We start from the raw sequence: 26,773 nt of genomic DNA, 5'->3' as shown, positions 1-26,773 counted from the left end.
GCCCTGCTTGGATGGCAGGGCTGTGATCCTGCACTGCCTGGAATTCCAGCTCCTGCTGCTGAGATCTTGGGCTGTGCTGGAATGGCAGCAGTGGCAGCTCAGTGCCAGCCTGTGGCAGATGGAACTCGCTTCATTCGCCCCCCGTGAGCTGTGCTGGAGATGGACACGCACAGGGGTTGGAATTGCCTGTGAGACAAAGGGAGGGAAGGCATGAGGGTGGCTTCAGGTGTGATACGGGATTCCAAGGCAGGAATTAAAGAGCCACTGGATGTCTACAGGCCTCCCAGCTCCCCTGGAAGGATTTTAGACCTGTACCAGTAAAAGTAGGAAGGGAATTCTGACAGATTTTTTGGTGTATATTTTTATTATTATTATTATTGTTGTTGTTGCTGTTGTTGTTTTGTTGTTTGTTTTGTTACTCAGAAGAGGGGAAGGGAAAGTAAGAAGAAAGTGCAAAAGAAAGGAAACCAAACCATGTAAATTTTGTGAGTTTGTTTATTTTCCTCCTGGGGAGCAGGCATACAGAAGGGTGCTGGCACTCGCCCACATGTGCCCACCTCTCCCTGAGAGCCCCACGTAGGATGGCACGGAAGGCAGTGCTCCCTGCAGGAATGGGAGCTGTGGGTTAGGACCCACTTTAGCTGAGGAACAGGGACCTCCAGCTGCCATTCCCCTGGGCAGGTGCCCATCTGTGCATGCCAAAGATGCTGTGGCTGCCCCTCCCTCCTTGTCCCAGAACTCCAGTGCCAGGAACCAGAGAATTCACAGTGCCCTGTTTGTTTACTCTCCACCCTGCTAAAATGCCTGTGGTTTGATTCTTTGCCTTTGTAATAAACTGTGCCCACCACAGCGTACATTCTTTTAAATAACATTTTTACATATTTTCCGGTAAATTAAAGTGATGACATGTTTGTAGGGCTCATTGTTAATTTCATTTCCTTTGGCTCAGCCAGCCAGATAAAATGCAATGTTATTAATCTTTGTTTAAAAGAAGATCCTTTGCCGAACAGTAATAAATGATCTTGATAGATTTGTCAGGAAAATGAATGATAATCATTTGCAGATAGACACAAGCCTAGTATGGAAGATTAATATGAAAATATGTATTGGCATCATTAATAACATCTGCTGCCAATGCACTTGGATATTGGTTACAGCCTGAGAGCAATGTGTTCTTGTTAGGACACCACAACTCGTCCCCTGCTGCCACAACCAGCCTGCACACTGCTCCTGTTCAGCTGGAGTTTCATTTTTTGATTGATTTCATTTTAATTTATTTTTTTCAGCTAATTACATTGTTTTCCTAGAAAACACAAGGAAAGGTCAAGATGTTTTGAGACAAGTTTGCTTTATTTCAATAAAATCGCTCAGACTTCCCCTCCCCAATCATTCTTTTCTCTTTTGTTTCACTTCAGTGCTTCAGAGCAGAGTAGTGAAGTCAAGTAAGTTTACCAATGAAATGTGCTCCTCCTGGGGGTGCACAGCTGGCTGCATCTGGCAGTGTGGGTGTCTCCACTCCTTCTCAGGGCCAAGCTCAGAGATGCAGTCAACAGCACTCAAAGTGCATTATTTTGTTTAACCAACATCAACATCATCATTTTAAAGGAAAAGTTACCTTCAAGGATCCGTGGAGTGAGATGGGAAGAATTCATCACATAAGCAAAGGTCAAAAATATTTTGTCGTTAAAAAAAAAAAAAAGTTTAGTGAAATTCAGTTCTACTCTCTGCAAAACCAAATGCTTCTTGGGGAAAAAAATAATCTCAAAAGTTTAAAAAACTGCTCCAGTTTTCCTATCCTACTTGGTGTTGCTTTCCCATGCTTTAAGGGCATGTGTGGTCCAAAAAAGCCAATGAAGCCATGGAGCTGAGAGCTGCTGAAGGTGGCCCAGGGTGAGGAGGTCAGAGGCCTGGTACTTCGAAATGCACTAAAAGTGTACCTGTTATTATTAGACATTTGACAGCTGTTAATCACTGCTGGTAATTTGATTTTGTCTAAATGTTTTGAGGCACCCTCTAATCTGGGCACTGCCTGTTTGAAACTGAGTATTGGAAAGGCAGGACCAGCTCTGTGTGATGTGCCTCTTCCCATGGGGATGGATGGGCAGCTCATGGCACTGGGAGCTCCCTTGTCCAAAGGGAATCTACTTTTTCCTCTTAGAATGAGCAAATGAGGCCAGCACAGACCCCATCCAGCTCCATCCAAACTGAGGATAAGACGGGAAATCATGGCCCAAACTTTCCTGTGCCTGGTGGAAACAGAGCCTTTTTTCTTCCCTCCTTGCTGACTCATGACTCGTTTTCTTTACCTTTATGCTGCTGTGCTTCTCTGCTCACCTGCCCACACCCGTGGTAACTTGGACCTGCCCTCTGGATGCAGGGTCACATCCTGTGGGCATTTTCAGCCTTCTCAGGCACAGATGTTATCAGTGGGTGCTGCTGTCTCTTCGTGGTTTCCACGGTTTTGGCTGTGCCACGTTACATGGTGGCACCAAGACGGGTCAGAAAAGCCCACACTTGCTCAAGAAAGTGAGATGCTGACCCAGGCCCCAAGGAAGGGTATTTCTTTTCCCTGCCACAGCCAGGGAGCCCTTTGTGTGTCAGAGCAGGACAGATCACCACAATAACTCACAGTCAGGACTGGCTTGGTTACTCAGGCACCTTTATTGCTGGAAATGCTGTTAAGGGGCAGCATCAGCACTGTGAGCAAACAGGCACAGGCTGGTGTAAGCCCAGAGAGGGAAGGATGGGGGGCTCAGGGAGCAGGAAGAAGCCCCTGTACCCACTGCTGATGCCAGCCGGGGGTGGGGTGGGAGGGGTCCCCCACAGGTTGTGGGGAGGCTGTGGGAGCCAGGGTTGTCATGCTGAGTTAATCCAGTGCTCCCCAACTGATCCTATCTGAAATTTGGCCATATAAAAAAACACAGCTAGTGTTTAAGTCTCCTTCCCCTAACCACAGCAGAGCAAAGTCAGCCCTGAGAGAGGCCCCAGCCATGCCACGGCTGGGCTTTCCAAAGCCTTTGCTCCTTGCTGGGCTCAGCTCTGCACCCTTAAACTTGACCCCAAAGCTGCTGACTTGCCCCACATGCTATCCCACACATCCCCTGCATCCCAGATGTGACCAGTGCTGAGTTCTGGTACCCCCCAGGGAGAAACTGAGCCCCACAGTCATTCCCAGCAAGCGCTGCCTGCAGGGAAGGGCTGTGCTGCCTGATGGTCCCAGCTGGGACAGGAAGGGGAGAGCAACCAAAGCCATGCCTGAGCCAGCTCAGCCAAAATATGCCCACAGGAAGACACTGACAGCCAGCAGGAGAATGGCATTAATATCACACACAGTCCTCCACAGGGGCTTTTCCTCGATGCTGGTGAGTCTCTGCTCCAGGACAGCTTTCTCCTCTGGGGACAGGGTGGGCGTGGGGCCGGAGGACAAACCGCACAGCCACATACACACCACCTTCCAGCAGGGACGTTTGGCTGCTGCCAGACAGGGACCAAAACATGGCTGTTAGAACCTGCTGGGACTCCTCCCTCCCTTCTCCCAGTCCTTTGGAGGTGCATTGGCCAGTCTGGAGTGGGGCTTGAGAGGAATGCTGTGTGGGAGATGCAAGATGATGGAAAGAAGGGAAAAGGAAAATGGAAAAGGGGAAAAGGAAATGAGGAAAGGGGGAAAAAAAGGAGAATGAAAAGAAAAAGGAAAAGGAAAAGGAAAAAAAGGAAACTTCTCCCTAGACCATGTACAGCACAGCCTGATTGCAGTAGGTTGATTGCACCACTCACTCATTAGTTAATTAACAAACCTCTTCCCCCTCCTCCCCAACCCAGATTCCATACACTTTTAAAAATTCCTGACAGCATGATGGTCCATTTAGAGATATCCCAGCTTGTTCATTACACACAGCATGCCAGGTGAAGTGTGTGTTTTAATTGTCATTCCTGTGCTGTGTGTATTTCACTCACTGTTCTTTCTAAATAGAACCTTTTTTTTTAAATGCATGATGTTATAGGGCCTTGAAAAAAGGTGTTACCCAGGAAAAAACCCTCATTAAACTGTCAACTGCTGTGTTTCACATTTCCTTCCTCATCTCTGCTAATTACCAAAATACCAAGATATTTGTTTATAAAAATCTGAGCTAGTGAACTAGGAGTTGATAAGAAATAATGCTGAATAACTGCACTCAACTTAAACCCAAATTTACTCTATTGGGGAAGAAAAAAACAAGGGATTTGTTTAGATGTTCACTTCTGTTAAGCTTGGTTGTGATTGGTTCCAGTGCCCTTTGGACTGACCAGCAAATGGAAGGAGTGAAGAAGTCTCATGTGTGCCTTTATTCTGAGATTCCTGCTCTGTAACCTTTGAAGGTTAAGCTCAAAACCAGAAAGCTGCATTTTTTCTGCTTTATTTGCAAAATAAAGCTCTGTCCACTCAGAAAAGAACTAGCCTATGTAGCATCTCCTGCTACTGTTCTGTCTCCTGACAACTCTTTCAGTTCACTTTGCTCTGCCTTCCTATCAAATACCTCTGGGAGGACACAGAGCTGTTTAAGGTCTGAGTTTTAACCATGGCTTACATCCTAAGGGAAGATGAAAAGATCCTGTTGGCATCATGGAAATGAGAAAAGTGAGGCCTGTGGGTTCATTCTAGGGCATCCACAAAGTGCACATGTCTGCTCCCAGGGTCTCTTGGTCCCCTCAGACTGTGCTGCTTTTTTTATTGTGCTCTATTTTTTCAGGAATGGCAGCTCTTCTGAGCCATTCAGAGGGAGCTGACATCAAGGTATGTTGGGAGGACCAAGAACCACAACAATTTCATTTGTCACAACCTTAAAACTGTAAATACAAGCCCCAGCTCAGTGAATGCACCCTCATGTACTTTAGGGATTAGCATGGGATCCTGGCTGTGCACTCCCAGGCACATGAGTGTGTTTGTTCACCCCTACCTGGCTCCTCCTCATCTCCTGGAGCTGCTGTTTCCACCAGCTCCTTCTCTCTGTGTTCTGAGGTCTCTGCTGCTTCACTCCCATCATTTTTCAGGTTTATGGCAGGTGGTTTTCTGTGCCTGGTCCACCACGTGAGGCTGTCCAGCTGCAAAGTGGAACAGAGAAACTGGTCACTGCCTGTCTGTCTCAATGTGACTACCCAGACATTTCCCTCCTTGGGAGGCACAGGTCCAAGGTGATGCTGAGTCCTATCTGGGGTGATCTCCCACGTTCCCTCCCTCCCTTCCTGCACAGGTGCCCACATGCTGGCTAAGAAGGTTGGCACCATCCAGCTGGAGTTGAAAAGCTGGAAAAAAAATGTGAAATAGTCTGGTTTCTCTCCTTCCGTTTTTTAAAATAACTTGTTCCATCCCTGTCTCTGAGGAGTAACCCTTTAGTAGAAGTTGGAGAAGCAGCTTCCTATTTGCAAGGTTCATGTGATTGATCTGAAATAATGATGGTCTGCATCCAGACTGGCAGCCCTCCAACAGGGAAGGGTAATAAAGTCAAATAAATTTAAAAAAAAAAATCGAAAAAGAAGCCAAGATACCCCCTCTGCATACAGTCAGTCACAGACAGCTGTTGTGCCCTAGAATATTTTTTTTAAATTCCAGATTTCTCTGATGGGCCAATACAAGACATTGTCTGTATCTGCAGAAAGACACAAAGGACAATCAGTCTGCTTTACAAATGCCCAAGTTCTGAAACTCTTATCCTAGAGCAAGCCTGCAAGTCTTCTCTCTGGAACACAAGGAGTGCACAGGAGACATTGATCTTGCAAACCTCAGTGGCCCTTTGTCAGCTGTGGGGGGGTCAGACACCCCAGGGGCTCAGGGATTTGGGGTTAAGCCAAGCCTGCTGCTGCTGTGGCTGACCTTGGCATGCCCAGGATCTGGGTGGCTCTTCCTGACCCCTGCCCTGGCCAGGCCAAGCAGCAGGGACAGGCTCATCCATCCCTCCCAACCCCACCTCCCAAGTCCAGCGGCTGCCCTCCCCCTCCAGCCCACGCTCCCTGGCAGAGGGGCACGGGGGGGACAGTGCAGAGGTGCAGTGGTGACAACAGGACAGGCAAAGTCACACACGTGCCCCAGGAGCAGCTGCCTCCCTGCTCTGCCCATATGGAAATATGGAACTTCCCCAGTGGGTCACTTACAAAATAACGTGAGTTTAATTTTTGAATTTTGCACACAAAAATCCAGGCAGAAGCTTCCAGCTGACACAAAATGTTGCATAATTTCCAGAAGATTTATAGCTTTATTTAAATCATTTTCAACCAAGATGAGCATTGGGCAGGGCTAATCTTTCTTGTCATGAAGTGCTAAATTGCTTTGATTTGATGATCCTCATCTTTCTCGGGGATTTTTTTTTTTTTTTTTTTTAATCACTTAGGAAATGTCACTGGAACACAGTAAAGTTTCAGGGTACTAAAGAATTTCCAAAACTTTTTTTCCTTTTTACTCTCCTTTGGTCATGTGTCACTGAACCACTGTCTCTGCATATTGCACCATAATCAAGGGTTGGGGTGTACTTGGGGCTTGGACTCTGCCAGAGGGAAGCAATTCCCAGTTGTGTATTGGCTATGCTGGAAAGCAGAATAGACACAGGGAACCACGTGGCATCATCCCACTGACCCACCCAGGAGCTGGTGTCTCCTCCATGGCCAGAAAAGCAAACCAGCACCCCAGAGAGCTCCTGGTGAAGCATCACACCAGCGCTCCAGCTTGGAGCTCCGCTGGGTTTGGGCTGGCTGCATATGCATTCCCCTTTCTCCCCCTTGCCACTGGGGCAGAGCAGCAGCTCTGTGTGGCCATGGAGGCCTCCATGGGGCTGGCTGTGCCTGCCTGTGCATCCCCAAAGGGATGGGGAGGGGAGGCAGATGGTGGCAGTGTCTTGGGTGCCTGGAGAAAGCAGGAAAATACCTAATTAAGAATTGCCTGCAGGGGAGCTGTGTCAGCTTTACTGACTGGGACCTTGGAAGTGCTGCCTGAGGCCACCATGCCCAAGGGCAGGGGAGCAGGAGGGAGCCTTGTGCTGGGTCCTGGGGAGCCCTGAGGCTCTGCTCTCACCTGCAGAGTCACCCTGAGCACTGCTGGGGGAGCCCTGAGACCCCCACTTAGTTTGCTCCTGTCAGCACCCACAGGGCTGAGTGTCTGGCTCTCAGAGCCGCCAAGGGATGCTGTGGGAGCTGCAGCACCTCAGAGCTCGCAGGGCGGGCTTGCTGCTCCTCCTAAGCTCTGCACCAAGAGGAGCCACTGAAGCCAGACCTCGAGACACAGGGAGAACATCCCAAGCCCAGAGTATAGCCGGTGGAATTGCCAATCCATCAGCCTGTCGGGGTGAGCCCTGACCCCTGGGGTGCAGCACTCAGTGCTTTGTGGGCTGCTCCCCTCCCTTTCCTCCCTCACAGTCTCCTTGGGAAAGGGAGTTTGCAAGAACTCAGCAAAGTTTTTCTTTTGTTGTTTGTAAACTAGAATAAATCCTTCTGTTCCAAAATGCCATCTGGCACCTGACAGTTGTGTTTCAGCTTCACAGTCTCAAATTTAATTGTAAGCTCTTTTGCAGGGTTTTCAAGGACGGCGTGACACAATATGGACTACCTACAATGAAGACATATGAACTCTGGAGCATACCAAACAAATTCCTTGCATACTTGTTTTCCAGCACAGCATCAATCACCACAGGGATGGGAGAGTGTCCAAAACAGCAGGAGAAAATGCTACAGCTTGCAGTTCTCAGATTGTAATTCATTTAAAGCCAGGAACATTAGCTGTACCACTCTAACATCAGATACAAATCTCTTTTCTCCTTTTGCCCATTTACTATCTCAAAAGCATTGAGATTCAATATTTAAAGTTGTCCAGTGTAGATCCTCAGCTGGTGCAAAGTGACATAACTGTGCTCAACAGCTGTTCCTGGTCTTTGAAGGCAATGGAGCTGTGGTGATTTACATCTGCTGAGGTATGATCTATCACTGTATTTCCTCGGCTTTGTCTTTGCCGGCTTGTTTTTCTACTCTTTTTGCTTGACAAAACAAATGACACAATTCCTAGCTCTTGTACCGTGTCTTTCATCATTCCATCCCCAAGCACTGCAGTTAAGGATGAGCTGAACCAGCCCCATGCAAGTCTTAGGGGAGAAATACCTGAGGCTCAGGAAGGGAACTGATTCACCAGGAAGCCCCAGAGCTTCAGAGCTCCTCATGCAGGACACCCAGCACAGCGTCCCCCTCCCAGCCACGGCCACAGCAACACTCAAGCTCTTCACCACCGGTTTGCCCACCTGCATGCCAAGTAAATAATGGCCAAACACAAAGGCCAGGTGCCAGTTTCTACCCAGACAGTTACAGCCTGGCATACCCACCCTGATCTCCAGCCCCTGCCCTTCCTTCCCCGAACACTTCTGTCCCTGAGCCAGCACAACACAGCCACAGACTCGCTGGAGATGAGGGGGCAAACCATGAGAAACCACGTCACCAGAACTGATGGTCCAAACCCACACCTCTGTTCATGTCTAGGGCAAAACCTGGGGTGAATCTGACCCAGGAAAACAAAAAGTTTTGGTCTCAGTGCTGCCCACTCAGATTCGTACCAGACAGGCAGAAACCCAGCAGCGTTGTCTCCTACTTCAGTTAAACCCCACAGCTTCTCTTTGGCTGTTGTCTGAGGAACAAGGGCAGATTTTCCTGTTGAAATCAGGGATAAACAGTAGAAACTGAATGTAATCAGACAAAAAAGAAATGGGGACAGACTCTCCCATTCCTACTGAGCTATGGAAAGGAGGAATGAGCTACTGCTTAGTGGCACAAATTTCCTGGCAGTCCATTCCATTTTCCTTGTGGTGGGAAGACACTGAGGGGCAGAGAGCATCCCATGTTCTCTCTGCCCCACAAATATCAGATGATTGATCTGGATCTCTGTGTCCAGCCTTTCACTGCCACAGGCAGTATCATTAATTCTCACTCATTTTCTACAACAGAATCTCTTACACAGAGGTCAGGTACTGAGCTCAGCACTATGTGGGGTCCACAGCATACCAAAAGGCTATCCTGAACAACCCTATTGAGAAAACTTCCCCCAAAAAGCCCAGCTGATGTTAGTTCCTGGCCCTTCAGCAAGCTCTCCTCCTTCCCTGGCTCTCCAGAGGCACCTGAGGCGGGGCAGCCACCACCTCTCATCCTTTGTTCCTCTGGGATAACTGCACACAGCTGCTTCAGACAAAATCCTGCCCTCCCTGACCATACCCCTGGCTCTTTGAAGAATGTGTCAAATAAGGTCATTTACATCCAGCACCTATAAACTCACACATTTCAGTAGAAATACCACTGAAAATCTCCCCTGGGGAATCTCTTAAGATCATAATCTCTTAAGATCGTAACCTCACTTTCTTTAATTCTTTTATAGTGGGGTCCATGCTGAAATGCCCCTCCTGGAAGATGCTTGAAATGTTTTCATACCTCTGAGGTCAGACTAAAAAGTCTGGAGATGCTGGAGCCAGTTTCTCCATCTCCTGGACCGCTGGTTTGATGCTCACTGTTCACCAGTGCTGTGTTAATGCATCTTATCTTGCTATTGCTGTGGGCAGGGAGCACTGCACATGTTTAGCTATCACAGGTCAGATGATAAGTGGGAACTCATTAAACCACAGTAATTAATTGCTGGCAACCATCTGGCCACCCCTGAGCAGTCATGAACAACGTAAGCAGCAGAACTAATGGTGCCTCCTTGCCAGTATTTCTCTCTCCCATGTGGATCCTCTGATAGCTAATAAAAGCTGAGAGTTTATCTCCAAGCAGACACAAAGACAGCCTCTCTCCCCCCTCCTCTCCCCTATCTGAGCACCTGCTTTCATGTAATCTTTAGGAGTGGGGTATCCTTGACACCTATAACATTTCATCAAAAATTGATGGAGCTGGTTAATGCTTTATAAGTTATGAGGAAGCAACAGATTGATACCATCACAGCATTTTCTCTCTCATGCTGTTAGACAGGAAAAAAATAGGTCTTTTTAATCTATCCAGTAACCTTTGCTGAGAGGTAGGTGGTAGTTTTGTTATATTGGCAGCTGCTTTAAAACTTGGGACTGGGAAGAGTTGCTTTAAGGTTTTATAACATAAAACCTCCCAACTCTGCACCATTTTAATGTGCTAAGTAAAAGAAAGTTGTGCTTCCCTCAAAGTTATTAAATTGAATTGAGATCACATTGGGACAAAATGTTATTTTCCTAAATGCCCATGTTGCAAAAGATATTAATCTTGTTTGCCTGCAAGATTGATGCTGGCTCTGCTGAAACAGGCTAGATGCTACAATTAGATATATTTAATTCCTCCTCAGCAGTGCTCTGTAATGTGATTTCATCTCCTTCCCCTTCTTCTGTTCTTTCTACTCCAGTTAGGATGGGCTGTGGTGTCTGCCCAGCTCTGGCCACAGCATGGGAGCTCACACTCAGTTCGAAGCACTCAGTGCTCAGCAGCATTAAAGCTCAGCAGCCTGGGCACTAGGGAGAGCTGAGGAGCAAGGGTTTCTTGGCAGCACATGCATTACACACCATTTCTTAGCCACTGCAGGAGCAGGAAAGGGCAGATCTCAGGGATTTTTGGTAGCCAGATGGAGGCTCTGGGCAAAGGGTGTCACTGCAAGTGGCTTACCTTTTCTTCAGGGATGGGTGGGGTGCAGAGGCTGATGATGACAATGACAATGGTAGTGAGGGCAGAGAGGATGAGGGCGAAGTAGAGGTAGTGCACGTTCTTTAGCACAGCTGGTCTCCTGTCCTCCTCCCCACAAGACGGGGCGGTATAAATAAACTCCATGATCATCCGAACCAGACCAACGACAAGGCCAACAATGAGGCCCCAGAAAGCACCCTGAGAAAAGACAAGCACAAAGAAAAGGTCACTGCAAATGACCTCTGGTTGTAGTTTTCCCTCTCTTCTCCCTCTTTCCCAAGACATTTTTTGGCTGCTGGAAATCCACACTGAGTTGCATCCATGGAGAATTTTTTCAGGTAAAAATCCTCATTTTCTCTCACTGCTCATCAACATGGAGCACACAGAGCACAAACAATGCAAGAATCTCCTCCTAACAATGCTCCTCCAATGAGACTTTGACACATCATCCCTAAATGGCAGAACAACTTCCCTTTCATTCCTTCAAATGGGACTGCCACAATGTACCACTTGCAGTGACTGCCTAGAAGCAAACCCACACCCATTAGAGACTGGGATAAGATTCATTAATTTGTGTCAGGAAAGACTGTCTAATTGTCACACTTGAGCTGGACTGGCTCCAAGTTTAAAGAGTCTCAAAGGCTAGGTACTGAGGGAAGCGATATTTATTTGTTTTATCAAAATAAATACATGTATCAATTGGTTGTTGACACTTCACTTACAGGCTCATTAATCCTCTTCCAGAAGATTGCCAAGAGGAAGAGGGTTGCGATTGGTGGGGACAGATAGCTGACTATGGACTGAATGTAGTCAAAGAGTTTTCCATTGTTGGCTGACTGAATGATTGGGATCCAGAGAATGCTGATGACCACAAGGATGAGGGTGAAGACTCTGAGAGAGAAGGATAAATTTGTATTAACTCTATAGGTGGATTTGCAGCAAAACATACTCCCAGATTCTCTTGGAATTTCCTAAGAAAAAAATCCACAGATCACTCTCAAGAACCTTTCCTTGTGTACACGGGAAAAGAGAAAATTGTTCTCCCAACGTGAGCCTGGTGTGTCCAAAAGTGTGACATTCAGTGACCTTGCTCTTGGATGTGACAGAAAGAGGGAGCTGGTAGGTTGTGGAAGCAATCTTTCCGCCACGTTTCCAAGCAGGAAATGTGCTCAGTCTATTGCTTTTGCCAAATTCCAACTCATTTGCTACTTATTAAAATTGTGTTTGGGGTCTCAGGTGAATATTGTAACCTTCCTGTGCCTTTGCACCGTGTGCCACAGAGTTTTGTCCATACTGCTGAACAAGAGGTACTTGTCCTCTTCCCACTGTGCCATGGTGAAATGTGAGTTTGCCTGCAGCCTTCAGCCACACCTCAGCGAAGTTCAGAGCTTAATGCTCATGACTGGAGAGCAAAACCTCCACACTGAATGCAGCCTAAATCCCCCTGTCTGGAGAACTTTATATGCCCTGATATAAAGCAGCACCAAAACTTCTCAGCAAAGGACACAACAAGCTGTCACAGAGACAGAAAGCTGGGAGGCTCAGCTCTTCACTTTTCCCTGAAAAAAAAACAAAAAACAAAACTAATTGCAACATATCACTCCTGTCTGATGCAAAAATAACATTTTTTATAGACCTCTGGTGACAATGACTCGAGCACTTTTGGCTTTTCTAAAAATTTCATTTAAAGCAGTATTTATAATAAGTTTAGAGAGAAGAGAGGCAATTATCTGCTTAGCTCAGTGGAACACTCAGTTTCTCCTTGACCAGGCCTATCCTGATGAATATGAAGATGAAGCTGGAAAACACAGTGCTCTTCCCAAGCTCTGCTCCCGCTCTATATTGCAGGCACCAGATTTTTCTCAGTGAGTCCAGCCTGGAGGATGTAAAAGCTGCACTCAGAACAGATGATGAGAGGAACAAGACATAAATAAATGTAAGGACCTGCCCACAATCATCAGCTCCTGCTCGGAGGCCTTCCTGCGGATGCGCTGCCAGATGTCGATAACGAAGAGGGTGCTGCTGCTGTTGAAAACGGAGGTGAGGGAACTCATCAGGGCTGCCATCATCACTGCAATCATCAAACCCCGGAGCCCTGAGGGAGCAAAACACAGAAGAGGAATCAGGACTGGGCCTTGGGCCTCTGAGCACTGCTTTTTCCATCCTGCAGTCTGGTGTCTGCTGTAAGATTTCCACATCCTTAGGATGGGTAAGGGCAGCCTGATCCCCCCGTGCAGAGCCTGGCTCAAGCCCAGCTCCACAAGGGTGTTTCTCACCATCAGGCATGAGTTCCATCACCAGCTTGGGGTAGGCAACATTGGAACAACCCACAGCAGCTCCACAGACCTTTGTGCAGACGTCTGGGTCCACGCAGGCCACTTCATCTGCGGGGCACAGGGAAACAACAAGGAGTCAGTGCAAACCCCACTGAGCCATAGCTTGTTTAGATCAAGGGAACAAATCCTGTTCAGTTCAGCCTTGTGCAGTTTCATATAAATTCAGAGGTAGAACACAGCTACAATGAGTGGAGCTGGAAAATGCTTTATATCATATAATAGAGGTGAAACTTTGAGGTGACATTTTGAAATTCTGTTCAGGATACAGCTAAAAGTCTCCTGGCTGTTGCATAACTGTAATCCTTGATGATTTGTCACTTGTGGGAACTGGACTGTTTCCATGAACCTGTCAGCTGGGTTCCCAGGGATGCTGGAGTCCCATTTACTCCTATTTGAAAAATCTGGGAAATGGGTTCTTTCTTCTTTCTAACCAAGTTATTCTTCCTGGAAAGGGGAAGGCTCTGGAGAAACCAGCAATGAGAGCTCCTTAGGATATAAGGAAGAGTCATTTAACCTAATCCACCAGGACCTAAATGAATCTGTGTGGTAGGTTGCTAAAAGTCTCCAAAATATCTAATGGATGTAATCCATAGGATCCAAAGGACAACCTCAGTGCTCCATGAATTTAATTTCACTGACTCCAGACAGACAGACAGATGAATGCAATGGCCACTGCATGGAGCTACATGACCCCAATGGCAAAATAAGCCCCTTATGGCTACTTCTGGTGATTTCTGCCACTGTGGGAGAACTGGTGGAGGTAGGGCTTGGAAGCACCATGATGCAATAGGAATCTCTATGAACATGCCTGCAGGACAGCAGTTTCTCAGATGTAAAAGTGCTGGCAGACCTGTGTGGGATTAGTGGTCACAGCAGGTATGGAGCCCCATGTCAAGGAAGATGGGAAGGCTTACCTGGGTAAAGAACTCTGCTGATCATTCCTGGCATGACAATGAAAAACACAGGAAGGATTTTCAGATATCCTGCCAGCAGTGATCCACCTTTGGCATGGGAGAGGTTCTTGGCAGAGAGAGACCTCTGGACCGTCACCTGGAAGCAGAGCAGAGAGGGAACAGAGAATGAAACAGAAGCACAGCAGAGAGAGGATCTATTCTCTCTGTCTCTCCTTCTCAGGGATGACTTTCATCCCACAGGATCCCAGGGTGTTTTGCATGCCAAGGACAGCTTGCCCACCTCACTGACTGCAGCCTGCTGCCACTACTCAGAGCTCAGTCCACAGGCTATAGGAGAGGGCAGCGTGGAAATTTCCTTTACAAGAATAATTTCACCCTTGACTGAAATGAAGCCACCTTGAGAGCTGGAGACAGCAGCTGTATGGCAGCAAGAGACACAGAATTAAGCAGACTGTGGGAGTTCTGGTGAGAGCTCAGTGGTGGGGTTTCATAATTATCCCATCAAAAAGTACAGAAGCACCGCATCTCGAGAAACACACACAGCTTTCCTTGTCTGTAGCTTGAAAAGGAATAAGGGACATGAGACATCTGGGAATATGAATGGAGGAATATTGTCTGGAGGTCTACTCAAGGGCACAGCACAGCCAGCTTCAGATTCACATTTTTATACCCTTGTCATGAAGACTCCCAGTACTCACCAGCCCACAGTGGGATAACAATGGATGAAAACAACCTGTTCTCACTGCACTAAGAAGTGCATAAGATTAGCAGCTTGCTGAGAAGGTGGAAGGAGTGAGACATTCTGGTCTAGACCAGAAAAAAAAGGTAGCAACTCCTGCACACTGAGGCACAGTGATTTTTTAGCTCACAGAACCACAGACTGAGGAGTTGACTGAAAATAACACTGTAGTGGTTTGTCTGCTGAGGGAAAGATTTCATTTACCTGATCAGTGCACCAGAACCAAAGAGCCACCACAGTGAGACCAAACATAAGGGCAGGCCAGGGAAGGTCTCCTGTGATGGGATCCCTGAACAAATGAAAGGCATCTTCACGTGGGAGGTGACAGTTTGTGTTTGGGACCGTTATCTTTGGTATTGCTGTGAAGTATTTCTCCTGAAGTCCTTCATACCAGCCAACTTTTTCAAATCCTGCAAAGAAAATGCCAGTGATTTAAGGGCTGTTGTATCATGCAAAGGTTTTATCTTATCTGAGTCTCGTGATTACTTTTCTTTTATCTTCCTCTTATCACCTTTTCATTCCACTCTTGCTTTTTGAAGTCAAAGTTTCTACCGAAATCAGCTGGATTTTGCCCAGAGTCCTTGTGGTTTAAGCAAATCATTCTGGGAGAGGATGCAGGAAAAACTCCAGGATCCTAATCCCTGCAACGTCATCTGCATCTAGTTTTCACTTATACAGCCTCCGAGAGCTAGAGCAGGAAAGTATAACATGAAAAAAGATATACCTGGTTTAGCTATTTCTGTTTGCCAAGAAGGCTTAAAACAAAGACTGATGAAGGTTGTGGAGTCCCAGGGGTCTGCCACCAGGGTGGTCATACCTCAGCCCTGGAGGGGCAAAGGCAAAAGGGGAGAGACACCCCTATAGGATATAGTAAGAAAAGGCCTCCCTCCCATGGGCCTTTTGCAGCCACATGTTGGTGCCTTTTGGGTTCTGGTGTTCTGATGGTGTGTGGGGATTGATGTCACCCTTGTTCAGCCCCTGTTTACCATTCATGAGCCCTTCCTAGAATGTTCTTCCTTCCCTTAACCCCCCACTGTCTCTGTTTTGCTGCGTTGTTCCGCCCCTGTTATCCCCTTGGTTCTCTCAGTCTTTAGCCACTCCCTTGCACCACTTTCTCTTGTCCCCGTTGGACGTCGACCCTCAGATCTGCCCCTTCTGTCCCTCATTTAACCCTGTGCCCTTAGCCCAATATTTTGTTCTTGTCCCTGCACCTAATCAAGGCTGTGCTCAATAAATCCGTTATCAGAGTACCAAACAAGAACACATCCCTTCGTCTTAAATCGTCAGCATTTTCTGTGCTGTGCTCTGGGCTCAGAGACACAGGTCACTCTCTGGGGTCTCACTGTGGCATGTGTCATAACAGACTGTCATTTCCTTGTTGTTCTTTACTGTTTTATAATGCTCAGTTACACCCACATGTATCTCCACAGTAACTCCAAAAGTCAAGAGTGGAAGTCAGAAGGATTACTCTGAATTGGGGCTTAATGAGAGCTGAATTTGGCTCTGAGAATGTGATGTTCCAAAGTTCTTTGGCAACTCCAGTGAGGTGAAGTTATCCAGATCCTCACCCCCATACAGTTAGTGCAAAGGATGAAGAAAGTATGATGGCTTGGAGAATGAGACTTGTGCTGGCATCACTTCTGTGAGGGGTTAAAACTCATTTCTGCACCACACGTGAAAGGGTGAGGCACCCTGCTAAGGTCTAGTGGCCTTGGGACCACTAAACTGTGTGGTGGCACTGCAGGTCCCCCTTACCTATGAACATGAGGATGAAAGCTCCCAGCACCATGATCACGGTCTGCAGCAGGTCTGTGTAAATCACAGCAGTCAACCCCCCTGCCAGGAGAACCAGAGACAGCAGTCAGTGTGTCACCTTGCACAGGGAAACAGGTACCTCACCTGAAAAAAGCTTTCTTTAGCCCCAGCCCTGTGATTTCAGGACAGGCACTGAGCTGGTCCCCTGGAGCCCACAGCTGTCAAAAGCCTCCTGTGAGGAACAGCGTGGAAGGTTTTCCATGTTCATGAGAGAAGTTGGAGGCAGCTCAGCATCTTAACAGCTAAAGTTACAGAAAGGGAACAAACTAGCAAATATGGGCAGTGGTAACTTCCTGCACAGAGGAAGCCGAGAGCCTTGTGCAGTGTTAGAAAATCCTCTAAAAACAGTGATGTTCCCCCCGTACCAGTTTCCATTGGGCCAAGAGGGGAGAGGGGAAGAGTCAAAGGTCTCCAACAACTGGCAGTGACAAGGCAGGTACTACCAGCAACTGGGGCAATCTCTCCCTCAGACCAGGACCTGAATACTCTTTCCCCTCTGTAGGAAATGGGAAGCTTCTATCCTAGGCTCCAGTTTATAATGTGTCCTTTAAAACCAGCTATTTACCAATTATGGTGTAGACAGCAGTCACTGCTAGCAAGAGCACGGTGGACAAGTAGATGTTCCATCCCAAAGAGGTTTGGATGAACAATGCTCCAGCAAAAATATCCACCTGGAATAAAAAAAAACCAAGGGCAGTCTGGCATTAGCAGTGCTTCGTGCAAATGAAATCTAATAAAGCAGCCTGCAGCCCTCTGCAGCTGAAAGCATTGACAGGGGAGGACACCACAAAGGTGAACTGGAAGGGGAGGAGAAGAGCTGTTGGCACTCTTGGCTCTGAACCTTGTTTTGCTGTAAAGAAAAACTTTAGGTCAGAGCTTTCAGGATCTGGAAGAGCAGGAGGGTGAAAATGAAGGTGCTATGCCAAGAGACCAAAAAGTCATTGAAATAAAAACGATCTTGAGTCATAGAATCCTGGCTGGCACAGAGAAGGACTGGTGTAAACTGTCACTTTTGCTGACTGTGAACACATCCCTGGATAGCAGAGCCCATGTATCCACAGGCAGACACAGGAGGGAAAGAGATAGCAAAGGCCTTATTCTTCCCAGGTCTGCCTCATGGTCCAGAGACACTCCCTCTTGAATGACTCCTAAAGAGTCACTGATGTCTTGTACCATGATTTGTTTATTTGAGAAGTCAACAGGTGGTTTCTCTGTTTGTGCAGTTCAGCATATTAGAGTGACTCCAGAAAAACAGGTTATACCTGCTGAGAACCTCACTAGAAATACAGGAACCCCCATCAGCTGTGTTTTGTTTTTGTTCTCTTTTGGTAGAGAGCGACACCAGAAACTGGGTGAAACCTGGAATTACACAGATAACATCACTCAAAATTGCAGAAGGTGATATGAGAGATGTTCATGTTGGGAAAGCAGGTGGAAGGACACCTGCAGGTCTGGTATGGGGTGAGATACACGTGAAGACCTTTGCCAAGGGATGGGGCAGGAATTCCATTTGCTGTATCTGAAATAAGCGCCTTAAAAGCAAGGAGCCAGTGCAACCCCTGAGCTCTGCAGGCCTGGGACACGACAGGCACAGCCAGTACACCCAGGAATCCCTGTCCCTTCTGGGGCTTGGCTTCCCAGCAGCAAACACAACCACCTCTGCAGCCATGCAGGATCAGTCCTCTGACAACACTGATTATTGAGATCTCTGCTTTCTTTGCAAGCTGAGAAGACTCTGCAGTGCCGTGGTTGTTGACCTGAGTTTGGGCAGAAAGCACAGGGAGAAAAATCCTTCTTGTAACCAAGTGCCTGCTGTCCAGCCAGCCGCTAAATGAGCTCTCCACAAACAATAGCTCTGCTTAATAGAAAGCACCTGTCATGGCCATAAACTCCCCCAGCCACATCCGTCAGCCATGCATGAATTGGCTGCACAGAGGAGAAACCACTGAGATGAAACAGCCGTGATGGGGGCCAGGGTCCTGCTCTGAAAAGCACTGGCAAATACTGCTCTGCTGAAGGTCACTCTGAAAGACAGCTCTGTTTCATACCCTGGCTGTGTGGCTGTGCTCACTCTGGGCTGCTGCAGGAGAAAGTTGCCATTTATCCCTCACAGGTAAAGAGGTTTTAAGCGCCTCTTTGCAGGACCTCACTCGCTCTGTCACCCAGGGCTATGCTCCGGTCCCACAGAGCAAAGCTGGAGGCAGGGGTGACAGCAGTGGGTGACATGACCAAGAGCTGCCCATTAGAGGAGGAAATCTACCCCACACTCCCACCCTGGAACTCCTCTTAATGCCCCTTCCAGGAGCTGAGACATAATAAGCCTGGGAGAAGGACCTTGAAGCCACAGGAGTGTTTTATCTCCAGTCAGCGTCTCCCAAGGCAATTTGAGATCTGAATATTTCAGAAGGGTCTAGTGAAAACTGGCTTGTACTGACCTTGGGATAATCAGCTGGAGACAAAGGACTGACATCTTCAGTCCCTGTAATGGACTCTCAAATACATTCCTCTCCCTCCAAGAGCATGGGTAGTTCTTAATAAATGTCTGAGCATAACTTCTGTTTCTTTCTGAATGGCATTTAAGAGGGGGAAACACGCAGTAGGCTACACTGGGTTTTGGTTACCAGCTGGGTACAATGCTACAAGCAGTTGAGAAAAGATGCTGAGTTTTGTCTCAAGCCAGAACCTACCTCCCTTTCACTGTACCCTTTCTGTGCAACACAAGTGAGAGAAAGAGAGAGGAACAACCATAAAATATCTAATGCTGAAAACTCAACTACAAGAACAACAGCAGGTTTATGATAATTTAAGAGAATTTAATCTCTACAAGATGCAGCCAGCCAGATTTTCAGATGGGGCAATGCAGCCCTTCCTCTATCTCTGATGCCTAAGGTTTGATGTGATAGAAGAGGAAAAGCAGGAAGACAGCCCATGGTACTTACACTGTTTAGTAATTAGTTGCACATCCCTGTAAAGTTCTCACTGTGCACTGCTGTTTAATGAGGGCTCTGTCTCTCTCTTAGGAAAGGTCTCTATGATCAATACAGAGGCAAGAGCAGCACACTAACACGCTGCTGCTGTTCCTGGGAGCAGGGCTGGTCCTTTCAAGTTCTCTCTGAGCAGCCCTGCCTTGTACCAGGATGCCCTATCCCTGCCCTAGACACAGGGGCTGTGTTCAGCTGGATACATACGGATATCTTGGAGAATATGTAGATAATCAGGGACAGCACGGACAGGTAGATTTGGATCCTCTCCCCACCAAACCTCTTCTGCAGGTACTCAGGCATGGTGACAACTCCTGCTGTGATGTAAACAGGCACGAAGATCCAGCCCAGAGCCAGCAGTGGCCAGATGGCCTGTTAAAGAGACAGAGAATAAAGGCGCAGGATTCGACACATGGGAACAGCTTTTCCCCCTGTTCTGTCAGTGGCCATCCTAAGAAAGCAGAAAGGCACAGTGCCATGAGAAGCAGACTGACTTTTCTCCCTGCTCATAAGATGAGCCAGCTTCTGGAGGAATTATTACAATTCAGTTAGAAGCTTTCAAAGCTCTTCTCCTAAGACCTGCATTTCTCTGTCGTGGGGGTCACTTCCTCTTCCATCCCCTGGTCTTTTGAGAAGGATGGTGTATTCTGTTGCTCTGGTTCTGTGAAAGGTGGTGGTGTATTTGATGGCCTTTAAAACCACTGATGCTGTGGCAGTGAAGAGTTAAGTGATTCAGAGCAGGAGGGGAGCATCTGTTTGTTGCTTGATTAGCAAGTGATGAGGCTGAGGCAGCAGACTGTCCCTGCAGAGCATAAAAATAAGCAACAGCAAGACTCTGCTGGGATGTTCTCCTTGCAGGCTGGTGCAGATGTGCTTCTGTCACTGGTAGATAAAGAGGCAGTTTAGTTGCTTTGCCACAGGTGAAGAGTCTTTTGGAAAGTGTAAAGGCATTCCTCATGTATTTCTTCTCCGATTCCCAGCAAAAGCCCAAACAGCAGAACTTAAAAGGTAAATGAAAGTCATTGGATCATCAAACCTCACCTCCTGGTTGTCTCCAGCCATTATCTTTCATGCTTACATTTATTTTGATCGGTTATTTAAGTTTTCAGAAAAAACCCTGATCCCTGTGAGCAGGGATTGTGACTGATTGAGAACAGCCATGGCTCCTGCAGTGGCAGGGACTGGCTGTGGTGAAAGATGCTCATATGATCCCTCCAGCTGAATGATGTCCCATGGCACAGAGTGAGAGAAATGGCATATGTAAGTTCTCTTTCCAATCTGAACTCATGAAGTTAGATTTGCCCTGAAAGACAATCTTGTCTTCATGAGCTTCTAAAGTGACTTGAATAGATTTACTTTGAGTACAGCAGTATTATGTCCTACATGCACCAGACTGAACTCAACCTCTGTTTTCTTCACAAAGGATTTAAAGGTGACCTTAATGCTCTAGAAAAAAACATTGCAGTGAATACATACCCCAGGAGAGAGCTTTTGGTGGGCCCTGCCTGTGCTTGGCACTGTTAACACTCTCTGCTGAGGTAGGCAAGAGATTCAGAGTTAGGTGAGTGATGCTTCTTGTGAGGCTGGCACTGATCTCGCTCCTCATCAGCTGAGAAATTTCATTAGCACTGCACACCAAGGTTTTCATGCTCTTGTGTGGTGTCAGTGGCAATTTTCCCGGCCACTTCAACAGGGCAGAATGAGACCTGCCTTCACACACAGATGTTCACCCCAGAGATGTGACATTTTGGTGGCTGCCAGGTGAAGAGAGTGTTGCTGATTCTCATGGATTTACAGTGAATATGGGAGTACGTGCTGCTTCTTTTTGCTTTTTTTTTCAGCTCCCTGTACCCAGAATCCTGTGATTATCCAAGTACCTTTCCAGCATTCATTATCCTTTATTTTAATCTTCATAAGTGCAAACTAAAGCTTAAAAATAAGGCCATGTACCGCTTGGAAGGCCAAAGAGCTAATAATTCTAGTGAATTCCACTGAAACAAAAATAAAGATCTCATGTTTCCAAGGCTGTCGGAATGTCTGGAGGCTTCTCTCCTGAGAGTTGAGCACTTGTTGCTGCTGATACTGTTAAACACCTGATTTTGGAGAGAAACCCCAATCCCTTTGTAAACAGTGGCATCTTAGTTGACAACAGAACTGACTTACATTCCACTCAAAGCCCCCAACAGCAATGCCTCCAGCTGCTGCATTGCCCGCCAGGCCTATGAATGAACCACTGCCCACATCGGTCGACATCAGGGATGCTCCAATCTGAAACACAGGACACAGGGATGAAACTCAGAAAGTCACTTTGGGGAACTTCTGTATCAACCCAAGCATTTCCCCAGAAGAGAAGTCTCTTTCCCCAGGATCTCATCTCCCTGTAGTTTAGGCAGCTGGATGCTAATGGAGAGCTGAGTTTTTGTTTACCTCTCGAAAAACCCTATATTTTTTTATCTTAGAATGTTCCTGCTCCCTTCTTCTGCCCACATTCCAGTGCAAAGCTTAGTCTCAGAATCAGGGCTCGCTTTGCCAGTGGCTCTCCTGAGAAGCACACCTGTTACAGGGGCACAGCCAAGGGAGGGGAGACTGGTGACACCACAGATTCCTCAGTGTCCATTGAACACGCTGGATTTCTCCATTCCCTTGTTAGGCAGCCAGGAAAGTGCTGTCTCTGACCCTGCTCTACCTCCCCATGTCCTGCAGACAGCCTCTTTGGAGTCCTGCTCTGACATGTGTGGTGCTGGCTCACACAGCCATGGTGGCAGGAATGCTCTCTTGGAGCTCCTCCTGAGCCGTAGCATGGATGTGGTGGAGCATGCAGGTCTTTGTGTTTAGTGTCCAAGGAGGCAGCAGCCCTGCAGCAGCTGGAAAATGCTCACACCTCTGTCGTTCTAATTAGGAACGGCGAAAAGAACGACACAGACTCTCAAGGGAGTCAGAACAGGAGAATTCTCTAGTTTATTACTTCAGGCCTGTTTTATAGACAGATACGTGGAAAGTACAGAAAGGAAACTCTTATTGGTTAGCAAATCAACACATCACCATCATTGGTCAGTGGGGCACAACACCCCCTGACCTTCTCTTGCAAGGAAAACAAGAGGACAGACAACCAGCACCTGGCAGTTGTTTTCTGTCTCTGAGGATTGTTTTGAAATCCTCCTATGAATTTCCCAGGCTAGCTCTCAGGCAGGACTGAGAGGCCATGGGGCCTGCAGCCTGCTCCAAAGCTAGCATCCACACACCTCAGGTCAGCTTTAACTGCAGGCTGTGGGCAGGGTAGGCTGTCCCTGCCATGGCTCATTGGCACCCTAATTGTAAGAATGCCAGCTCCAAGGCTTTTTAAACAGGGAAAAGGCTACTTAATTACTTAATTACTACTTCTACTGGTGCAAAGGCTCACCTCTCTGCATGCCAACATCACACCTCTCTCAGGGTCAAATTAAAAGTTACCCAAAGGACAAGTCAAGCCTTTTCATCCTCCAGTTTGCTTTTAGGCACATCACCTACATGGAACTTTTCTCTCCTTAGTACTGTCACATGTGAAACAAGGAATGATGGAAGCTGATTTGCTTCCCACCTTTGGGCAAGGTAAAACATTAATATGGCATCAACACCCACAGTCAGTTTGCCGTCTTGTGTGTCTGACAAAACTCTTGGTTAAAGAAGCTGCTGCAACAGGACTTTGCAACCACTGCTTGCAAGAAATGTGAGCAGTTTTCTTGATACGTAGATCAGACACAGAAATAAAAAAGATACATTGCAGAGGAGCAGCAATTTTTTATCAGGGCTTAGTTGCATGTTTAATGCACGTGTGAACCTGTCACTCTCATAAAAACAATAATAAAACTCAGATAAGCCTGTCATGTACTCAAGGTGAAGGTCACAAGGACCTGAGCCTGCAGGAGAGCTGCAGAGGTGGATTCAGCTCTGACAAACAAATCTGGGAAGTGAACAGCATTAGAGGTTGCTCTGAATCTAAAAAAGTTCAGAAGAGGCAAGAGCTGACCTGTACCAAACAGCCTCTGTAGCCACCTGTGATTGGAGCCAAAAGCAGTGAGGAAGTTTTGGGATTTGTTTGGGTTTGTTTTTGTTGGTTTTTTTTAATAGAAAAAAACCCAGAAATCTTCTTTAGAAGAACAAGGTCAAGGGAAAAAACATTCAATTTTAGTAACTTTTAATTTTCCCCCTCCTAATTAGAGAAAACCATCAAGCTAAGCTTTTGCATTAAATGTCATTTGGCTGAGACAGAAGTTTAAAGAACATTTAAGAAATGACATTTTAGAGAGGTGTATGTGTCTCTGGTGGAAGAGGCAGAAAACCTAGCCTAGTGAATTTATGAGCAATGCACAGCCAAAGGAAAAAAAGGAAAAAAGCCTGTTTTGGTTGAGAAGTGCATTCCATTACCCACGACTCACTGGAGAGATATATGGTTCTAGAGTCTGGCATTGGCTGAGAAGAATCTTTATTCCTGTGGTGTTTTTATTCCTTTCCAGTTCTAAATTATCTTTTTATGTACATTTCACTCCCAAGAAAAGGCATGCCTTCAATAGATTATTTTTCCCTTCACAGTGAAGATTTATACTTCAGTGGTTTGAAGTTTATATCTTTTCCATCGTTAGTCAATAAACTCAACTCTGCTTTAAATAGCAAGGGCTCAGAAAATCCTGGGATTAGGGATTATTTCTAATTCAATCTCTAAATACTTTTTACTGGATAACACATTCCTAGATTACCTAATTCTCTCTTGACTTGGGAACATCAGTGGTGAGTTGAGGCCAGTAAGTTTCAAACCCAGCTAGGCAGCCAGCATTGCCTAACTTTCATCAATGGGAACATTTTTACTGCTGACTTTAGCAGAGAAACTGAAAGCTGGAAAACCCTGAAGATGCTGAGCTACCCTTTTGGCCTGGCAGCTCCATGCTGCAGCCCACTGGCAAAGATGTGTGCGGTGATTCCCTGTGGGTCTTTCATCTGTCCCCTTCATCTCAGGACTACAAAAGGCTGGGTCCCCTCACCAGACCTGCTCTCACACCTGGAATTTTTGCTTTCAAACCATGAAAAACAGAGGGAAGCATTTCACTCACAGGCACCCAAGTCATGGATCGTCCAGCCAGAAAATAGCCTCCAACAGTCCCCCGGCTCGCTCGTACTGATGACTGGAAGCACAGGAAAAAGAACAGGAAAAAGAACAGGAAAAAGTGTTTTCCTCCATTCACCCACCCCTGAGTCAGACCAAGCCAGAATCCTTAGTGCCTGGCCTCAGCACCAGCTCCAAAATAATTTTATGGATCTGTTAAGTATTCCAGGCTTCATACACTGCTTCTGCCCCTTTTTGTGCAGGGTTCTGATAGTTGTGTTTTGGAAAGAAGCTGCTTGTACCTGTTTAATGACTCCTCTGTGAATGTACCAACAGGGAAAGAAAGAAGAGTTCAGCCAAGCAGTAGGTGTCTGTGACAGCGGCCTTCGCCAAACAACATGAAAGAATCATTAGCAACAATCTTTCCAAAGCTTTTAAGGTCCTATTTCAGTCTTCTCCAGCACAACCCTGGCTTTTCTTTTGCCTCCTGCCTGTCCACACCCAGATGTGAGAGTGCTCTGTAGCACAGGAGTTGAGCATCATTCCCAGAGCAACCTCCAGGGAGTGATCCCACAGCATGGGATTCCATGTGGGGTGGAAGTGCAGGCTCACAGAAGGATTCCTGTCACCCCCAAATTCACTCCACAGGCCCTGGGATAAGTGATGCAGAGGATGCCATTTGCAGGCAAACCCCTTGCTACCCAGAAGGAGTCCAGGGAGAATCAAAGCCTCTCTGGCTCAGGCAGTCCCAAACCCAGCCCCCTCAGGGACTCACCCATATCCCAACAGTGAGGATAAAGACGAAGTACAGAGCCACCACCACGATGTCTGCCACTCCAAGGGCTGTTGCCGTGTCCCCTGGTATCCCAGGCAGCTCCGTGGTAGCTGTGGTTGGCTGGCTCATAGCTGTGAGCAAACTGCTGATTTTCTCACTCACACTGGACTTTGGTGCATGTTGGCATTGTTGCCCTTGCAACAATTAATTGTAATAATTAACAGGGTGCAGAAGGTATGAGTGGGGAGCAGAAGCCAGGCAGGACTGTGGCTAACATTTCCCAGCAGGAGCTTGGTCTCCATGGCTCATCAGTGAGGGCCACCACACAGTGGTGTGAGGATTCCTCCCATTGCCCCTTGTGTCCATTTGCCAGGGGTCCTTTCTCCTGCTCATCTACCCATTGGTGACGCCCACTGGGATGTAGGAGATGGTTCTGCTTTGAGGTCTAGGGACTGCCTGGAGAAGGCTTGTGCCCCACAGACAGCTCTGGAATAGCTCTGCCAGCCCCAGGACATGGCCAGGAAGGAGGAGAGGGTTGGACCCCATGACATATCAGACTGTGAACCCACATCCTCAGCAGGGACATTTCTTATCCTGGTTTGCAGACAAGGTGGGCACCCTCCAGCACGAGCCCCCTGAACCAGGGCACAGGGAGTGGATCACACCAAACTTCTGCTCCTTTGTAGGGACAGCTCTGGGAGGATCTCAAAAGGTTCCTACTGGGGCTGGCAGAGCCCTTCCAGAGTTTTCTTCAGGCAGACCCCAGACCTCAAAGCAGAACCATCTCCTACATCCCCCAACCTCCACCCTCTGTGATCCCTCACCCCATGATGTATCACATGGGACATTTTAAACTTAAGTGAGCTGTGTTTGGTCTTGGTTTCAAGGGGGGCAACAAAACCTATCTTTCACTTTGTTTTATTCCCCTCCCAGAGTTTTCTTGCAAATGCTGGCTACCTCCTTGCTCATTAATTGCACTGCTAGCATGAGGTCCACATCCCCCCCTGCTCCCCAGTCTGAGGCTCCCTGGGAGCGGTGCCTCTCTGTAGGCTCATTATCCACAAGAGGCTTTTCAAGACTGAAATGTTTCAACAAGCTGAAGTACAGTTACCAGAAATTAAATATCTGGAAGCCTAAATCCCCTGGTATAAACAGGCAGCTCTCCCTGCACACAGCTGATTTACACTCACCCACACACTTCTCCCTCTCAATACCTCAGCACCTGAAAGCAAAAGACAGTTGCCTAATCCTAAAATGCATAAAATATCTTCCCAAGAAGCAAACACAGCATCTCCAGTCTTCCCAAAAGAGGAATGCTCCACTACATGGGAAGCCCAAACCCCAAGTACCTGTCTGACCTAGCCCTTCACCCCACCTTCCCACAGTGCTGTATCTGCAGCAATTCACATTTGGAAACACTCGAAAGGTTTCACCCCAGGCCAACAAATACATCCAGTAAACCATTCCCAAGAACCATGGGTTACCACGAGTCCATTGGGCA

At 47.2% G+C, this 26,773-nt stretch overlaps 1 protein-coding gene across 2 annotated transcripts; it reads right to left on the bottom strand.

Annotated features, from left to right (window-relative positions):
• Positions 1–3,106: 3,106 nt before the first annotated feature.
• Positions 3,107–25,401, bottom strand: SLC5A9 (solute carrier family 5 member 9). Of its 2 annotated transcripts, none has more exons than XM_005521293.3 (14): positions 25,273–25,401; positions 24,505–24,576; positions 21,584–21,688; positions 19,628–19,792; positions 17,005–17,110; positions 16,380–16,460; positions 14,829–15,034; positions 13,886–14,021; positions 12,912–13,019; positions 12,580–12,730; positions 11,358–11,526; positions 10,618–10,833; positions 4,935–5,079; positions 3,107–3,474 (listed from the first exon to the last, which is right to left on the bottom strand). In XM_005521293.3, exons 1-14 carry the CDS (start codon positions 25,399–25,401, stop codon positions 3,266–3,268), a joined length of 1,998 nt encoding a protein of 665 aa, XP_005521350.2. In that variant the 3' UTR covers positions 3,107–3,265. The 2 variants fall into 2 exon arrangements, with proteins under 2 accessions (XP_005521350.2, XP_087916361.1); XM_088060235.1 differs by having other exon boundaries at positions 3,107–3,471.
• Positions 25,402–26,773: the final 1,372 nt, after the last annotated feature.

Source organism: Pseudopodoces humilis, chromosome 10 (genome assembly GCF_049639895.1).
Source record: "Pseudopodoces humilis isolate 2021_Gansu_Grassland_sample_001 chromosome 10, ASM4963989v1, whole genome shotgun sequence".
In the NCBI taxonomy this organism is placed as follows: Eukaryota; Metazoa; Chordata; class Aves; order Passeriformes; family Paridae; genus Pseudopodoces; species Pseudopodoces humilis.
The sequence above is the reverse complement of the archived record's forward strand: the minus strand, read 5'-3'. Positions and strand labels throughout refer to the sequence as shown.

Excerpts from the sequence above, each read along its gene's own strand:
- SLC5A9 (XM_005521293.3), bottom strand. The coding sequence starts at position 25,401 with ATGAGCCAGCCAACCACAGCTACCACGGAGCTGCCTGGGATACCAGGG. Across the intron at positions 21,689-24,504 it reads GATCCATGACTTGGGTGCCT|ATTGGAGCATCCCTGATGTC; the intron begins GTGAGTGAAATG and ends CCTGTGTTTCAG. Across the intron at positions 19,793-21,583 it reads TTGGGGGCTTTGAGTGGAAT|GCCATCTGGCCACTGCTGGC; the intron begins GTAAGTCAGTTC and ends TCTCTTTAACAG.